Below are 13038 nucleotides of genomic sequence, written 5' to 3'. Positions count from 1 at the left end.
CCATCGGCTTGGGGATCAAATTTTAAACTTTTGAAAATTTATCGTTTAAGAAAAGTAAGTAAATCATTTGATCTAAGTTCGAAATTCACATTACAAAATTAACTGGAGATGTACTCGTTGAGTAAAGAAAATTTCTGGAGTACTAGAAATTAAGTTGCTTTCAAAAGGTAGAAAATACCGCGGGGAAAAATTTAATAATTTAAAATATGATACGATAATATGATATGAATATAATATAAATATAAAATATAAAAGTGATATGATTAAAAATTTTAATAATAATTATATTTAAGTTTAATAAAATAAAATAAATTTATATTTTATAATGTGAATTTTGTGTAAAATATAATATAAATATATAAATTTTAGTATTTTGCATAATAAATATACATAATCATCAAATTTAGGTGGAAGCAGATAGAAGGCTTTATTTATAAAGAACAAAAATGGAAAAAAGGAAAGGCATACCCATCAAAGCTTGAATGGGAGTGTTCCAACTCTGTTGTGCCATTTAGCTGTAGTTGCTATTTCAACATGCTTGGAAGTATGCCTAGGCTTTCCTCCAATGAAAAAAAGAAAAAAAAATCCTACCAGCTTTTACAAACATATATGACAAATGCCTAGCCAAGGTCATAGGGGTGGTTCATCCACCTGAGCTCGAGGAAGATGCTTAAGTGTTTGGCTTATAGCAATGGCTTTCATCTTCCACATGAAGGCTATGTTTGATAAGGAAAAAGGAGATTGAAAAGATTATATGTCCTTCTCAAGATACAATTTGTGAATAGAGATGTACATGGGTTGGATTCGGATTTGATTTTTGTTTGGTGTTAATAATTTATATGTTTATTTAAATACGATTCAACTTAGAATTTTGTATTTTAAAATTTTTTCAAACTCAACTTAAATTAAAAAAATAAATTCTCAATTTATTTATTAAACTTAATTTATATAATAAATTTTTTTTAAAAAATGATTAAATTAAATTTAATAAGATTATATTTAATTTACGTATATATATATATATATATATATATATATTAGAAATAAAAATTACATAAAAATAAAAATTAAGTTTAATAAAACATATATTTTTATTTTTTATTTATATATATGTAAATTAATTTTTATATAATTCACGTGTATATATAAATAAATAAATTATATGTGTTAATTCGAGTTGGACTTAAGTTTTGAATTTTTTATAAGCTCAATTCAAAATTTAAATAGACTAAAAAATTATGTTCTAACCCATTTAATGAGTTTTATTTTTTTATACGAATAAAATTTTAAAAAATTTGTTTAGAGATTTAATTAAGTGACTAATCGTATTTAAATAAAAAAAAATTAGTTGTGTCTCTTTAAGTCAAAAAAAATTAATTGCGACTCTTTAAGTGAATACAATTTGATAAGATCAAAATAAAATATTTTATTAATAATAATTATTTTTTTTATAAAAATTTAATTTATAAATTTTTTTAATAATTTGATAGAATTCATAAAAAATAAATTCATGAAACCCTTTTATTAAATGAAATTTTTATTCGGACGGATGATCTAGACCTTGAGCAAGACTATTTGTTAAGCCACATTTCAAAAATATTTTGATAATTTTTCCAGTTTCTCTCCTCAGATCAGACAAAAGTATTTCACGGTAAACAAATGTAAGCTGAAGAGAAAATCTATATGCCACAAGTTTGATGGTTGCAAGGTAAGTTTCCATTGCTGTACGGTAAACGAGGAATAGTACATTTTAATTCACAGGGAAAAAATGTTACTGACAACATCCCAATGTGGTGTGCAGCACTCAAACAGAAGTAATCTCATCTCAACCCAATGCTCACTGATATGCTAGTAGAAAAGTTCTCTATCTTACAAAAAGAACAGAACAGGACGTGGGATAAACTCAGAAACTGAGTTACAAGCCAGATGATGGATTAGCAAAAGAACAAATGCAATACGTTATCCCAACCCTGTGTACAGCAACCATGCATCATTCTCTTTTTCACCGGTGCATGATACTCTGCCGTAAACCTTTTTCTACCTTTGAAACCTCCCACTTAATACGAGAACTCATGACCTCGAAATGAGATATATTTCTTAACCCAGATGGCAATGTCCTCGGCGCAGGCCTGAGCCTGAGGGGTCTGTAGAAGCATGTCAAGGGTTGCAAATTCATGAACTGCATCCTTATACTCAAGAACAGGTGCATCAACATTTACCTTCCGAAGTGCCTCTGAGTATGCAATAGCCCGGTCTCTCATCCAGTCATGTTCTGCTACAACTGTCAGTGTTGGGGGCATGAGCTTCAGTGGTGGACCCCTGCCTGGGATGAGTGGATTGGCAGCTGGATGGTCCAGGCTGAACTCTTCCTCGGGAAGAAAGAGTTTCCATGCAAGCATGCACATTGCCTTGTCATAGAAGTAGGAGTTTGCCAACTTTATTTCAGACTGTGTGGGAACATTTCCAAGGAAGAATGGGTACATTAGGACCTGTGCTACAACCTTGACAGGGTCCAGAAGCCTGCCTGCCTCAACAGCTTTGCAAGCCACATAATCTGCAATGTTTGCTCCACAACTCACCCCGAGTAGAACACATCTGTTTCAATAATAGAAATATAAAATTTATAAGCAAGATAGAAGATAAGGATCTATATATTAGAGAAATGTACTAAGAACCAGCAATTTTGTGCAGATTAACAATTAGACGTGATTTGCCAATATTTTATCCCATCCAAACATCAGGAATGAGTTCAAACTTGGCTCCTTCAGATAGATTTTTCCTCAACCTCGATTCTACCTCACCACAAACTGTTATTTCCAGGTTGACTTAATATTCTTTGGAACCTTCCATTCCACAGGACAACTATATACTCAACTAATGATCCAGAAGTTTGTTGATCATACTTAAGGCACAACAGAGGTCACAATACAATCAATTGTCAAGAAGACATTAAGCACTAAGTCAAACTCTCGACCACATAGTCGCTCAAAGTACTTTGATCATAACATGTGAAATGTAAGACACTGTATGATGCATGCATACTTTTTGACCATTGAATAGGTCAATTAGGGACCTCCTTGCCATAAACCTCAATCAATAAAGGAAATAAGTAGTCAAATGCTTGAACCAAGGCCAGCATGAACCAAATGTATATCTCAAAGACATCTTAAGCAATCAAATCTGAAACAGAAATCAAAGGAAGAGTAGTGGTTGCTATTACAAACACTCAAAACTTTATACAGAAAACAAAAATGAAATTGAAATATTGAACTTTGTCCATTGAAGAGGAGGACATAGCGCACAAAAGACAGAAGACTAAGCCGCAGAAGCTTTCTAGAAAATTTCAGCTTCAGAGATTGAATAATTTAGTTTCTAAAAGTTCATCCTATATTAGAACACAAAACTACAACTTCCAAAGCCTCCACAATCCAAAAGAGCAATCAGATTTGACAGACTTCAGATGTCAAAGACTTATTGCCCAGTTTTACATTTCAGACAAGCGCACAATAAAATCCAAACTATATTACTTTCAAAAGGTTCACAATCTGAACCTTGTTCAAAGTATTCATTCTACGTATATTTATGTAATCAAGTCATATTTCCCTAATCAAGATGCAGTTGTTTGTTGCCAACCATCTCAACCAAATAAAAAAGAAAGCAAGGAATGCATATCACATCTACAGCCAATCATCTTACCAAATATAAATCCAATTAAAATCAAAATTACCTACATTACATCTACTGGCACCAAACGAATTTAAGCTTATAAAGTCAAAGTTCCCAGATCAATTTGCACTTTCTAGCCCATATCTTAAACCAAATCAATCCGTAAATCAAACAACAATCACTGATATCAAATCCCCAATAAAAAACACATCAATCATAGAAAATCTAACAAAAACAACAAACACAATCAATGATCACAGCGTCCCATTCATGCCACCATCAAATTACACTTAACTTCCTACATTTTCAACCAAATCAATCAATATCAAGTACAAATACAACCAATATCAAAACTTTATATAAGCAAAAAGGTAATAACAACCTTGACGGATCTGCATGAGCTGCCAACCACGGCTCAACAATCGAAGCCCCGAACGCAGCCACAATATGTCTCTGAACTTCAGCCTTCGTAAACTCTGCTCCAACCCCACGCGCCCCACTCCCCATAGACTTACTACACTCCGCTAAATTCGCTTGCTTCCCTAACCAATTCAAAACCTTCAATCCATCCTCAAACGCCGCTGGATACTTATTCTCCGGTGCCAACCTATAACCAACCGCCACAACTATAACATCACACAATTTCGCTATCCTCCGACAAAAACAATCGTTAGCAACCGATTCATTGCTCCCACTCACCCAACCGCCGCCGTGAAACTGCAACATTATAGGTAATTTTCGACAATTTTGAGGTAATGGTGAGTAACCTCGATAAACATTATTGTCGGATCTTAAATTTAACCCTTCAAAGCTAGTTCTTCTCGGATCATTTCTCGGGACTCCGACATTAGGCGGGGCATCACTATTCCTCCGGTGATGAAGGGAATGGGGGTAATCTTGTTGGGGTGATTTGGGCTTGGTTTTCGGGTCGGGTTGTTCGGGAGGGGAAAGAGACGATTCTGGGAGGAAGATCCGAATAGAAAGGGCAGTGAAAGGGTCGATATGGATGTCTTTAGTGGCGACACCGTCAGTGAAAGAAGGGTTGGAGGCGGAAATGGATTCTTCGGGTCGGGTAGTGACACCGTATGGATTAGAGGATTCGTCAAGAGGGGTTTGGATCCGGTTCTGCAAACGATGCTTCGAGAGGAACTTGAAGAATACACTGTATAATTTTACAGCTACGGTCGGCATTTCCCTTCAATTTCTTTGTTTTACAAAAAAAAAAAAAAAATCTTTTCTATGCTTTTTGTTGAAAAATGAATCCTGGGTTTTGATTTCCTGGGAATTTGTTGATTGGTTTGCAGAGAAAGGAAATAAAGATGAAGCTTTTCCCCTTTCTTTTAGCTTCTGAGTCTGGTTTTTTTTTTTTTTTTTTGGCTTTTTAAGGTTGAGGTAAATTCATGGCTTTGAAGGGGGGAAAGGCTATGGCTAATTAGAATTGAAATTTCAAATGGGAATTGGGTAATTGGGAATCTGATGGTTTCTTTCTTAATGGCAAATCAGATAGATGAAGAGAAAGAAAGAAAGAAAGAAACAGAAGGCAATGGGGAGAAGGGGGCCCTTATTTAGTTGTTTTTTTTTTTATGATAGGCTGTTATATTCTATGATGATTTCAGTGAAATTATATGAAACACAGGATTTGTAGTTCTACATTGATGTCATAATTGACCTTAAAATAGGAGGTACAATAATTAGAAGCATGATTTGGAATGTAATGTATGGAATTTGGGTGGGGAAAACAACTTGCTAAGCTGATAGGTTTTCTTGGGAAATGCATTATTTGAAGTTCCATCGTTGGTGCTAAACTCTAATTCTTCCATCATTTACCAGTTATTTTCCCCCATTATTTATGAGAAAAGTCTTTTTTTTTTTTTGGGTCAAAATTTAAGAGTAAATTTTTGAAAAAAAAATCTTGATGATTATATTAATGACACAATTATTTATATGTAGCTAAACAGATTATTCGTCCAAATCCAAATATTCATTTAAATTTTAAAAATATGTAGGTACAAATTTAAATTTTATTAAATGAGTTTGAATATAATTTTTAAATTCATTTAAATTTCGAATCAAATTTTAAATTAAAAAATTTAAAACTTAAGTTCAAATAAATTATATATAATTAAAATAATATAATTATATAAATATATAGTGTGAATTTTTATTTTTTATATTTTAATTAAATTTTAATTTTTATTATATAAATTAAATTTAATAAATAATTTTAAAATTTATTTTTTAATTTAAATTTAAAAAAATTTTGAAACCTAAAATATCAAACTAAACCAAATTTAAATAAATATATAATTTATCAACTCGACCCATATACATCTTTACATTTATCAAAACTTCTTTTATTTTCAAAAAATAAATTACTCGTATAAGTTATAATTAGATAGATGATTTTTATGTTTTTATCATATTTATTTCATATGAAATATATATAAAAAGAAACATATTTTTTATTTTTTAAATTTATATATATTTTTATCAATTTTTATTTATTTATTTTAATATTATTTTCATATTGCATCGTTATAACTCTAAAATGTGCCTAAAATTACAAGGTGATTAGTTTACACTCTTTAGCAATTCATTTTTCATTCTCTAAATTAACTAAAAAACCTCGTTCACAGGCAATAATCGTGATCTATAATTTTATAGATAAATGAAAGTATCCATCATGCAGATTCGTTTAATGTAAAATATTAAATTTTAGATATTTATATTATATTTTATATAAAAATTAAATAACATAATTTATATTAATATAAAAATATAAAATATATATTTTGAATTTTATTAAATTTATATATAATTATTTTAAAAAGTTTGAACCGTATCATATCATTTACATCGTATGTCTTTCACGAAGTAGTCGAAAAAAAAATCTAATGAATTACGCAATAAAAGCAGTAAGAGGTTAAAGAACACTTTTAGATTTTAGAAGGTCTCGTTTTATCTTCATAGCGTATCAAAAGAAAATGGAGAAACTTAAGAGATTTTACCCAAGTACCCCTCAGTACCCAAGTACTCCTCAACATTTTACACAGGGTATGAACAATAATAATAATAATAATCATTTAAATAATATGCTAAAATAATTTCAGTGTGGGCAAAATTAAAACTTTTCTTACATTTTTGTTAGTTGTGAATGAATGCCGAGAAGTCTTCACGATTTCAGTTGTAAATCTGTCTCTTGAAGTACACAAAGGCATCCCCATCGTGTCGTTCAACAAATCAATGGGAGAGTGCTCTGGACATCTCAACCAAGGTCCAAAATCAAAAGCATCCTAAAAGAATCGTTCAAACTCCAGTCTCAATGCTCTATCAAGGCAGTTTCTGTTTCTGAAAGTGGAGCTGCACAACAAACCCCCAAATAAAATACGGTTGCAACGAGGTGGAAATTGAAAAAAAGAATGGAATTATGCTTGAAATTCAAAAACATGGTGAAATTCCCATTTGTAGCACTTGAATATTGCATTCATTTGGTAGATGTGTCTGCATGGATGACTTAAAAAGTAATAGTTTGCCAGTAAACCAACATACCGAGCAAATCCTCAAAAGATTCGGCTAACAGGGATGTGTCCATCAGCAAAGGAGGGGAGAAGACCTGATCTTGTGCTTCTTCCATGTCAAAAAATAACCTTTGCCCATCAGAAGCTGTGCAACTTGAACCAGCAGTTGGGAGAAATCCATTTACTTGATCATATCCATTAAGAGAATCCAGATTGTTCATCATGTGTGGTTTGTCATCATAGTTACTCACAATACGATCATCACTAGCATGGCCGTCAAGTAAGGAATTGTCTGCTTGAGTTGAAAATAATCTCTTACTTCTTATCGAGCCCACTTTATTTTCTGGTCCCCCACGAGAAAAATTAGTAAATGAAACAGGTACGAAGAAGTGTTCAGAACTTTCATCAGATTGACTGTCCCGTGATGACTCTGAATTGCAGGATGGCATTGACAGTGCAGCTTGCCTAACAGATCTCTTTACGTTCTGAACATAAGAATTGTCATTATCTGCAATGTGAAATCCAGAATCAAAATCTTCCAATGAAGGAGTTAAATCACCAATTCTCTTTCAATTGATAAAACGAAATGCATTAAACCAGCCACTAAAGCTTATTTAAATGTAGGGAGACAAGTGAAGCATGAAAAGCAGCAAACCTTGGGGTTGGTTATCTAGACGATTGTTTGCTAAAGGCTGGTCCACAGAGCTTCTTTCAGACAGAGTATCAATTTGGTTGGTGTGCGGTGCTAAAGTATGTCGCCTTTGCATGTTTCCACCTTTTCCAGATGAATTTGGGGTTAAACTAAATAACTGCGGGAGCTTTAAAGCAGGAGTAGCTGAAATCTTGTCAAGCTGAACAATAGAGATTTTTGAAGTAATGTCACCAATATCATCAGAGCTACTTTCCTGCAAAATCCAGAAAAATATCTTACTAATGAGTCATACGTTCTACACACAAACACTCAGTGTCTCAAAGTAGTTTCGATGTTTGCATGACGTGAAACACTGATTGAACATTTACCAAGGTCCTTCCACTGCTCTGAGCTCGAATAGGGGAGGTGGCTTGACCACGATGTTTAGCCATAGAAGGCAAGTTGGACGAAATGCTATTTACTTTCTCTGTACAGGTTGATATTGACTCCTGGATTGCCGGAGCAACTTCCTTTAGTTGGTTAATAAGCACCTGCATTTCAAATGAACTAGAAATTTAGAATAGAAAATTTCTGCATGTCATCTAGATAGTAAGAATAGTATTCAGGAGTTTACAAGGAGGTGCTGTAAAGACTTTAGAGATAACTTAGAATTCATAACAGCAATTTATGGTTTATGAGAGCTATGCATGTAATGTGACCCTTATATAACTTAGAAATCATAAGAGCAATTTATGGTTTAGAAGAGGCATATGTAGAAGTGTATTTGTAAACTCACAAGCATGCATGTACCGAGCAAAGCACAAAAGAGGAAAACAAACTCATATAGTCCCATTCAGTCAGTTCTTAGATCTCCAAATAATTTAAACTAAAAGTTTCATAAACTAAATAAATTGCCAGTTTTTTAAGGTTCTAGATCATCAAGATTTCACCATCCTTTAGTGGTTGCAAAGAGAATTTCCCATTTTGGGGCTGTCAAAAGGTAGATTTTCATCTATACGCTCACAAAATTGTTTACCAAATACCAAGCAAATGGTAAGTTAAGGGAATCAGATCTAGCAATATTTAAGGTTCTTGAAGACGTCAACAACCTACTTACCAAGTACTGGCATTGTTTCTAGGACCATCAGCCCAACAATTAATTTGGTTAAAAACCAACTTGATGAGGATAAGATACACAAGATAGGTACAATTGCCCTAGATGTTAATCAAACTAGAAATTGCTCAAAATTATGCTCAAATTCACGGTACTTAGAGTTTGTAAACAACTACTTAATGTTCAATGGCTATTACATTACCTGAAAGCTAGCCAGATGTTGCTGATGCTCAGCAAGAGTTGCAGCCAATGACTCAGCATGGCCACTTGTGCCACCATCTTGCGCACTTTGTAAAATATCAGGACCCTTTCCATTGTTAGCTTTTGCCTGCAAAGCAATAGCAATACCCATTATTGCAAACTAGCACCTTACCTCAACACTGACAATTAGCAACATGCAATCAACAATTCCTTGAAACTGTGAATAATAATTTTGAATTTCCAGATTCTTAAAATTTAGAAAGTGCAAACTGAATATTGCTCAATTGTGATATACCATAACCAATATCTTGCTCACATCTCCCAAAGAAGGAAAAAATTTAAGTGGAGGGCTTTACTTATAACTAATAAAGGTTGTCCAAGGAAATAGAAGAATAACCAGCATAAATTTCATTGCCACAACTTCAAACTTAATGTTGCAAAATATATACTTGGTCGATAAAATTTACAAAACACAACTTTAAAGAAATATCATATTCATAATTATGTGCTATACAGACATTAAGCTATCCAGAAACTCAGTATATCACTAATGACCAAGTATTAGTAGAAGCTAAGACAGCTGACTTAACCAAAAAATAATAATAACACAGCATACCAGCTGAAGTGACTGTTTATGAATGCGTTGTAATGCATGTGTCCAACGCCTGATAATTTCAGCTACATCAACAGTCTGGTGGACCCTTCCACTTCTATCATCTACCCGAGAAAGTGTCTCACCATTGGCCCATGTGTTATGTCCATCATTCTGTTCTTTGTCATCCAAGTCACCAGACCGAACGGATAAAACATCAGTATAAGGAACTTGAGAACTCTGATCCATAGCTGCAAGCAAAGAAGATCCAGAGATGCGGTACCTGAAAAATAATATACATGAAAAGGGGAGCCAAAGAGTGGCATATGTACCATTCAAAATGACATGCAGTGGCAAATTACCTATGCTCCCGATGAGCTATCAAATCCTCAATAGGACCTGAAGCAAGAACTTCATGCTGACCTGGATGAATAGGTTGATAATATCAAGGGTATGAAATCAAACAAGTTAATGACAATATAAATGAACATAGTTGATTCATTTCTACTTACTTTTACGAGATAATATGGACTCCCACAAGTGAGTTGCCTTTGAAACCAAATGAGAATTCTGACTTGAAGTAGAGACAAGATCATCCCATAGCTCCCCTTCCAACTTCACTTTGTTCCTCAAGTCATGTAGTTTTTCCAGCTCTTGCTGCAAATAAGCCTGAGATCAAGGTTTTCCAAGGAAAGGCATTAGTAAAGATATTCAGTCAAAGTCATCCCTCAACAAAAAGGAAAACAGCAAGGGGATTATATTTGATAATTTGACATAAATACTCAAAAGAGTTCAAATGAGTGATTAACTATTATTTACTTACCTCCTCAGCACAAAGACCACGAAACTCTGCAGTCATTTCATGAGCCAAATTTGACCACATAGCCTGTCTCTGCACTGCTGTTTCTGCATTTTTCAAAAATCTCCTCCGTTCAAGTGCTATTCTAGCCTGTTTAAAAATAAGCATGTTATTTCACTGCTATGTAAGGTCTAATAGAAAAAGCATTTTGAAACTAATGCTGAAACTATACATGAAGTGAACTATGATATGAGAAAATAAAACACAAGTACAGACCTAATATAACAAACTATAATTGTACTTCATATGAAAAATCTATAGAGCAGCACTACCTTGGTTACAGGAAGTAGTGTAGCAGCATGTGAAAATGCAACATCAGTTAATGGCACAGGCAACGGGTTAGAAGCAACATCCGCCGCAAAAGTCCTTCTGTGAACTTCTCTCAACGCATGCAACGAAAGTTGCCATAAAAGTTCAACAAATCTACAACCAAAAGCATAAAAAACCTAATGTGATGATCCTACTAAAAAAGATTCAATCCCTTTGAATATTACACTGACAATCAGTGCCAAAATATAGTAAAAAACTCCAATGAGCCTAATGCAAATAGAACTAAGTAAAAGAGGCAAGCTAATTAGTACACTTTTCCATTTTGCTTAACTTTCTTGAGAAGAGTTATAGAATGGATTGCTACCTATGCCTAGATTGTGTATAAATGGAAATTTTATTGATAAGACCTTTTCAATCGTAGCCAATATCTCATTACAAATAATTCCGACTACAGGAGAAAAAGGGGCATTTACTTACCATAGAGATGGTGCGATTTGATTATTATTATTATATATATATATTACTTTACTTACTTTACCGCTGAAAACCTACTCGTAAATAAAAAGAGTCAAACTTTATGAATATTACACTGACAATCAGTGCCAAAATATAGTAAAAAACTCTAACGAGCTCAATGCAAATAGTGCTAAGTAAAAGAGGCAAGCTAATTAATACACTTTTCCATTTTGCTTAATTTTCTTGAATTTCTCGGCATCCAAACAGAAATTAACTAGCTAACCTTGGTCCACAGCAAGTAGCAAGCGAAGAAACCCTCGAATTACTCCTCGGTAGAGCTCCTTGTGCTTCCAGCTCACTAATTATACCTTGCACAACCTAAAATATCAATAAATAAATAAATAAATAAAATTCAAACAATAATTCAAACAAAAAAGTAAAAGGAAAAAAGGAAAACAAATCAATCGAAAAATCAACCTTTCGAAAATCACGAGATTGCGCTGAGTCAAAAATCGGCCAAACTCTATCGAAATCCTGAAAGATTCAAAAGCAAAACCAAACTCAAAACCGACACGGACCAGACTAAAAGTAAGCCGAACCGGAAAAAATGATTATTACTCTGGCTGATTGAGCGGGGCCACGAAGAGAAGAGAGGATGAAGTAAAGAAGCTGTTCGCCTAATTTAGGGTTCGAATGGCGGAAGAGTCCAACACGAGGGGTTCCGTTGGAGGCTCCGAGCCCGATTATCGACGGATCCAAACCTAAAAGCAAGCAATTCGCGTACATTGCGCTTTCGAGCTCTATCTCTCTTTCCTTCTCTCTATCCATTGTCATCTCTTTCTCTCTCTTACTCACTTTCTCGGAAAAATTATTTTTCTTGAGAAAAAAGATCAAAAATGGATATTTAGGAAAGGTGGGTTTTTGAAGGGTTCCGATTTTAATTTTGAGAAAGTTAGGGGGGCTTTGTTTGAAAATTTGGAAAGGGTTTGAAATTGAGAGAGAGAATGCAAAAGGATTGATGCTAATGTGCGCTGGTGAATAAAAAATTACGAATCGGGGTCCGATTTGTAACATAAAACCATTCACAAACTAAACAAAAATATAGTTTTAACCAAAAGAAGTATAAAATTCAATTAAACAAAAACGTAAAATAAAAAATTATTTCATTCATTGTTAGTTGAGTTTTTAGATTATATAAACAAAATTAATAAAATAAGACACATCTCTCACAATATAATAAAATATTAAAATTATATCAATCTCTTAATGTCAAACTAAAAAGATTTAATGCATTAAAATGAACTAAAAAATAATAATAAAATTCATAGGTTAAAGACTTTATAAATATATTAGGGATGCCAATGAGACAGCCTAACTGTTAAAATTTTTATTTGATTTCTTAAATTATTACATTTTATATTCAATTTTGATCTTATATATATACATAATTCGTATTCAATTTATGTCTAATTTAAAATTAATTTAATATAATATTTATAAAAATATCAATTTTAATATAAATTATATTTTAATTATATAAAAATATATTATTTTTATTATATCTTAAATTAAAAATATTAAATAATAATATATACATATATATATATAAATATAACATTAATTAAATAATATAAAATATTTTTATATATATCCAGATGGGTAGAGATAGAGTATTTAAAACCCATCTCCAGCTCTACGTTGACTCTTTTTTTTTTTTTGAATATCCAACCC

At 32.7% G+C, this 13038-nt stretch overlaps 2 protein-coding genes across 2 annotated transcripts; both read right to left on the bottom strand.

The window, feature by feature from the left end:
• Positions 1-1693: 1693 nt before the first annotated feature.
• LOC111299542 (putative carboxylesterase 11) lies at positions 1694-5211 on the bottom strand. The gene is made up of 2 exons (XM_022894774.2): positions 4049-5211; positions 1694-2595 (listed from the first exon to the last, which is right to left on the bottom strand). The coding sequence occupies exons 1-2, from the start codon at positions 4855-4857 to the stop codon at positions 2058-2060; spliced, it is 1347 nt and encodes a 448-aa protein (XP_022750509.2). The 5' UTR covers positions 4858-5211; the 3' UTR covers positions 1694-2057.
• A 1512-nt stretch (positions 5212-6723) lies between these two features.
• On the bottom strand, positions 6724-12716 carry LOC111299541 (AUGMIN subunit 6-like). Its single transcript, XM_022894773.2, has 13 exons — positions 11926-12716; positions 11785-11841; positions 11591-11685; positions 10854-11004; positions 10546-10671; positions 10235-10391; positions 10085-10145; positions 9747-10005; positions 9132-9257; positions 8205-8366; positions 7840-8089; positions 7216-7692; positions 6724-7026 (listed from the first exon to the last, which is right to left on the bottom strand). The coding sequence occupies exons 1-13, from the start codon at positions 12379-12381 to the stop codon at positions 6986-6988; spliced, it is 2418 nt and encodes an 805-aa protein (XP_022750508.2). The 5' UTR covers positions 12382-12716; the 3' UTR covers positions 6724-6985.
• Positions 12717-13038: the final 322 nt, after the last annotated feature.

Source organism: Durio zibethinus, chromosome 18 (assembly GCF_047325235.1).
Source record: "Durio zibethinus cultivar Kanyao isolate XHJ-2024 chromosome 18, ASM4732523v1, whole genome shotgun sequence".
Taxonomy (NCBI): Eukaryota; Viridiplantae; Streptophyta; class Magnoliopsida; order Malvales; family Malvaceae; genus Durio; species Durio zibethinus.
Note: the sequence above shows the minus strand (reverse complement) of the source record. Positions and strands in the feature narration are given on the sequence as shown.

Coding starts and splice junctions, on each gene's coding strand:
- LOC111299542 (XM_022894774.2), bottom strand. CDS start 4,857: ATGCCGACCGTAGCTGTAAAATTATACAGTGTATTCTTCAAGTTCCTC. Junction 2,596..4,048: donor GCTCATGCAGATCCGTCAAG/GTTGTTATTACC, acceptor TTATTGAAACAG/ATGTGTTCTACTCGGGGTGA.
- LOC111299541 (XM_022894773.2), bottom strand. CDS start 12,381: ATGTTACAAATCGGACCCCGATTCGTAATTTTTTATTCACCAGCGCAC. Junction 11,005..11,590: donor GCTACTTGCTGTGGACCAAG/GTTAGCTAGTTA, acceptor TTTTGGTTGTAG/ATTTGTTGAACTTTTATGGC. Junction 8,367..9,131: donor AACATCTGGCTAGCTTTCAG/GTAATGTAATAG, acceptor TTTGAAATGCAG/GTGCTTATTAACCAACTAAA.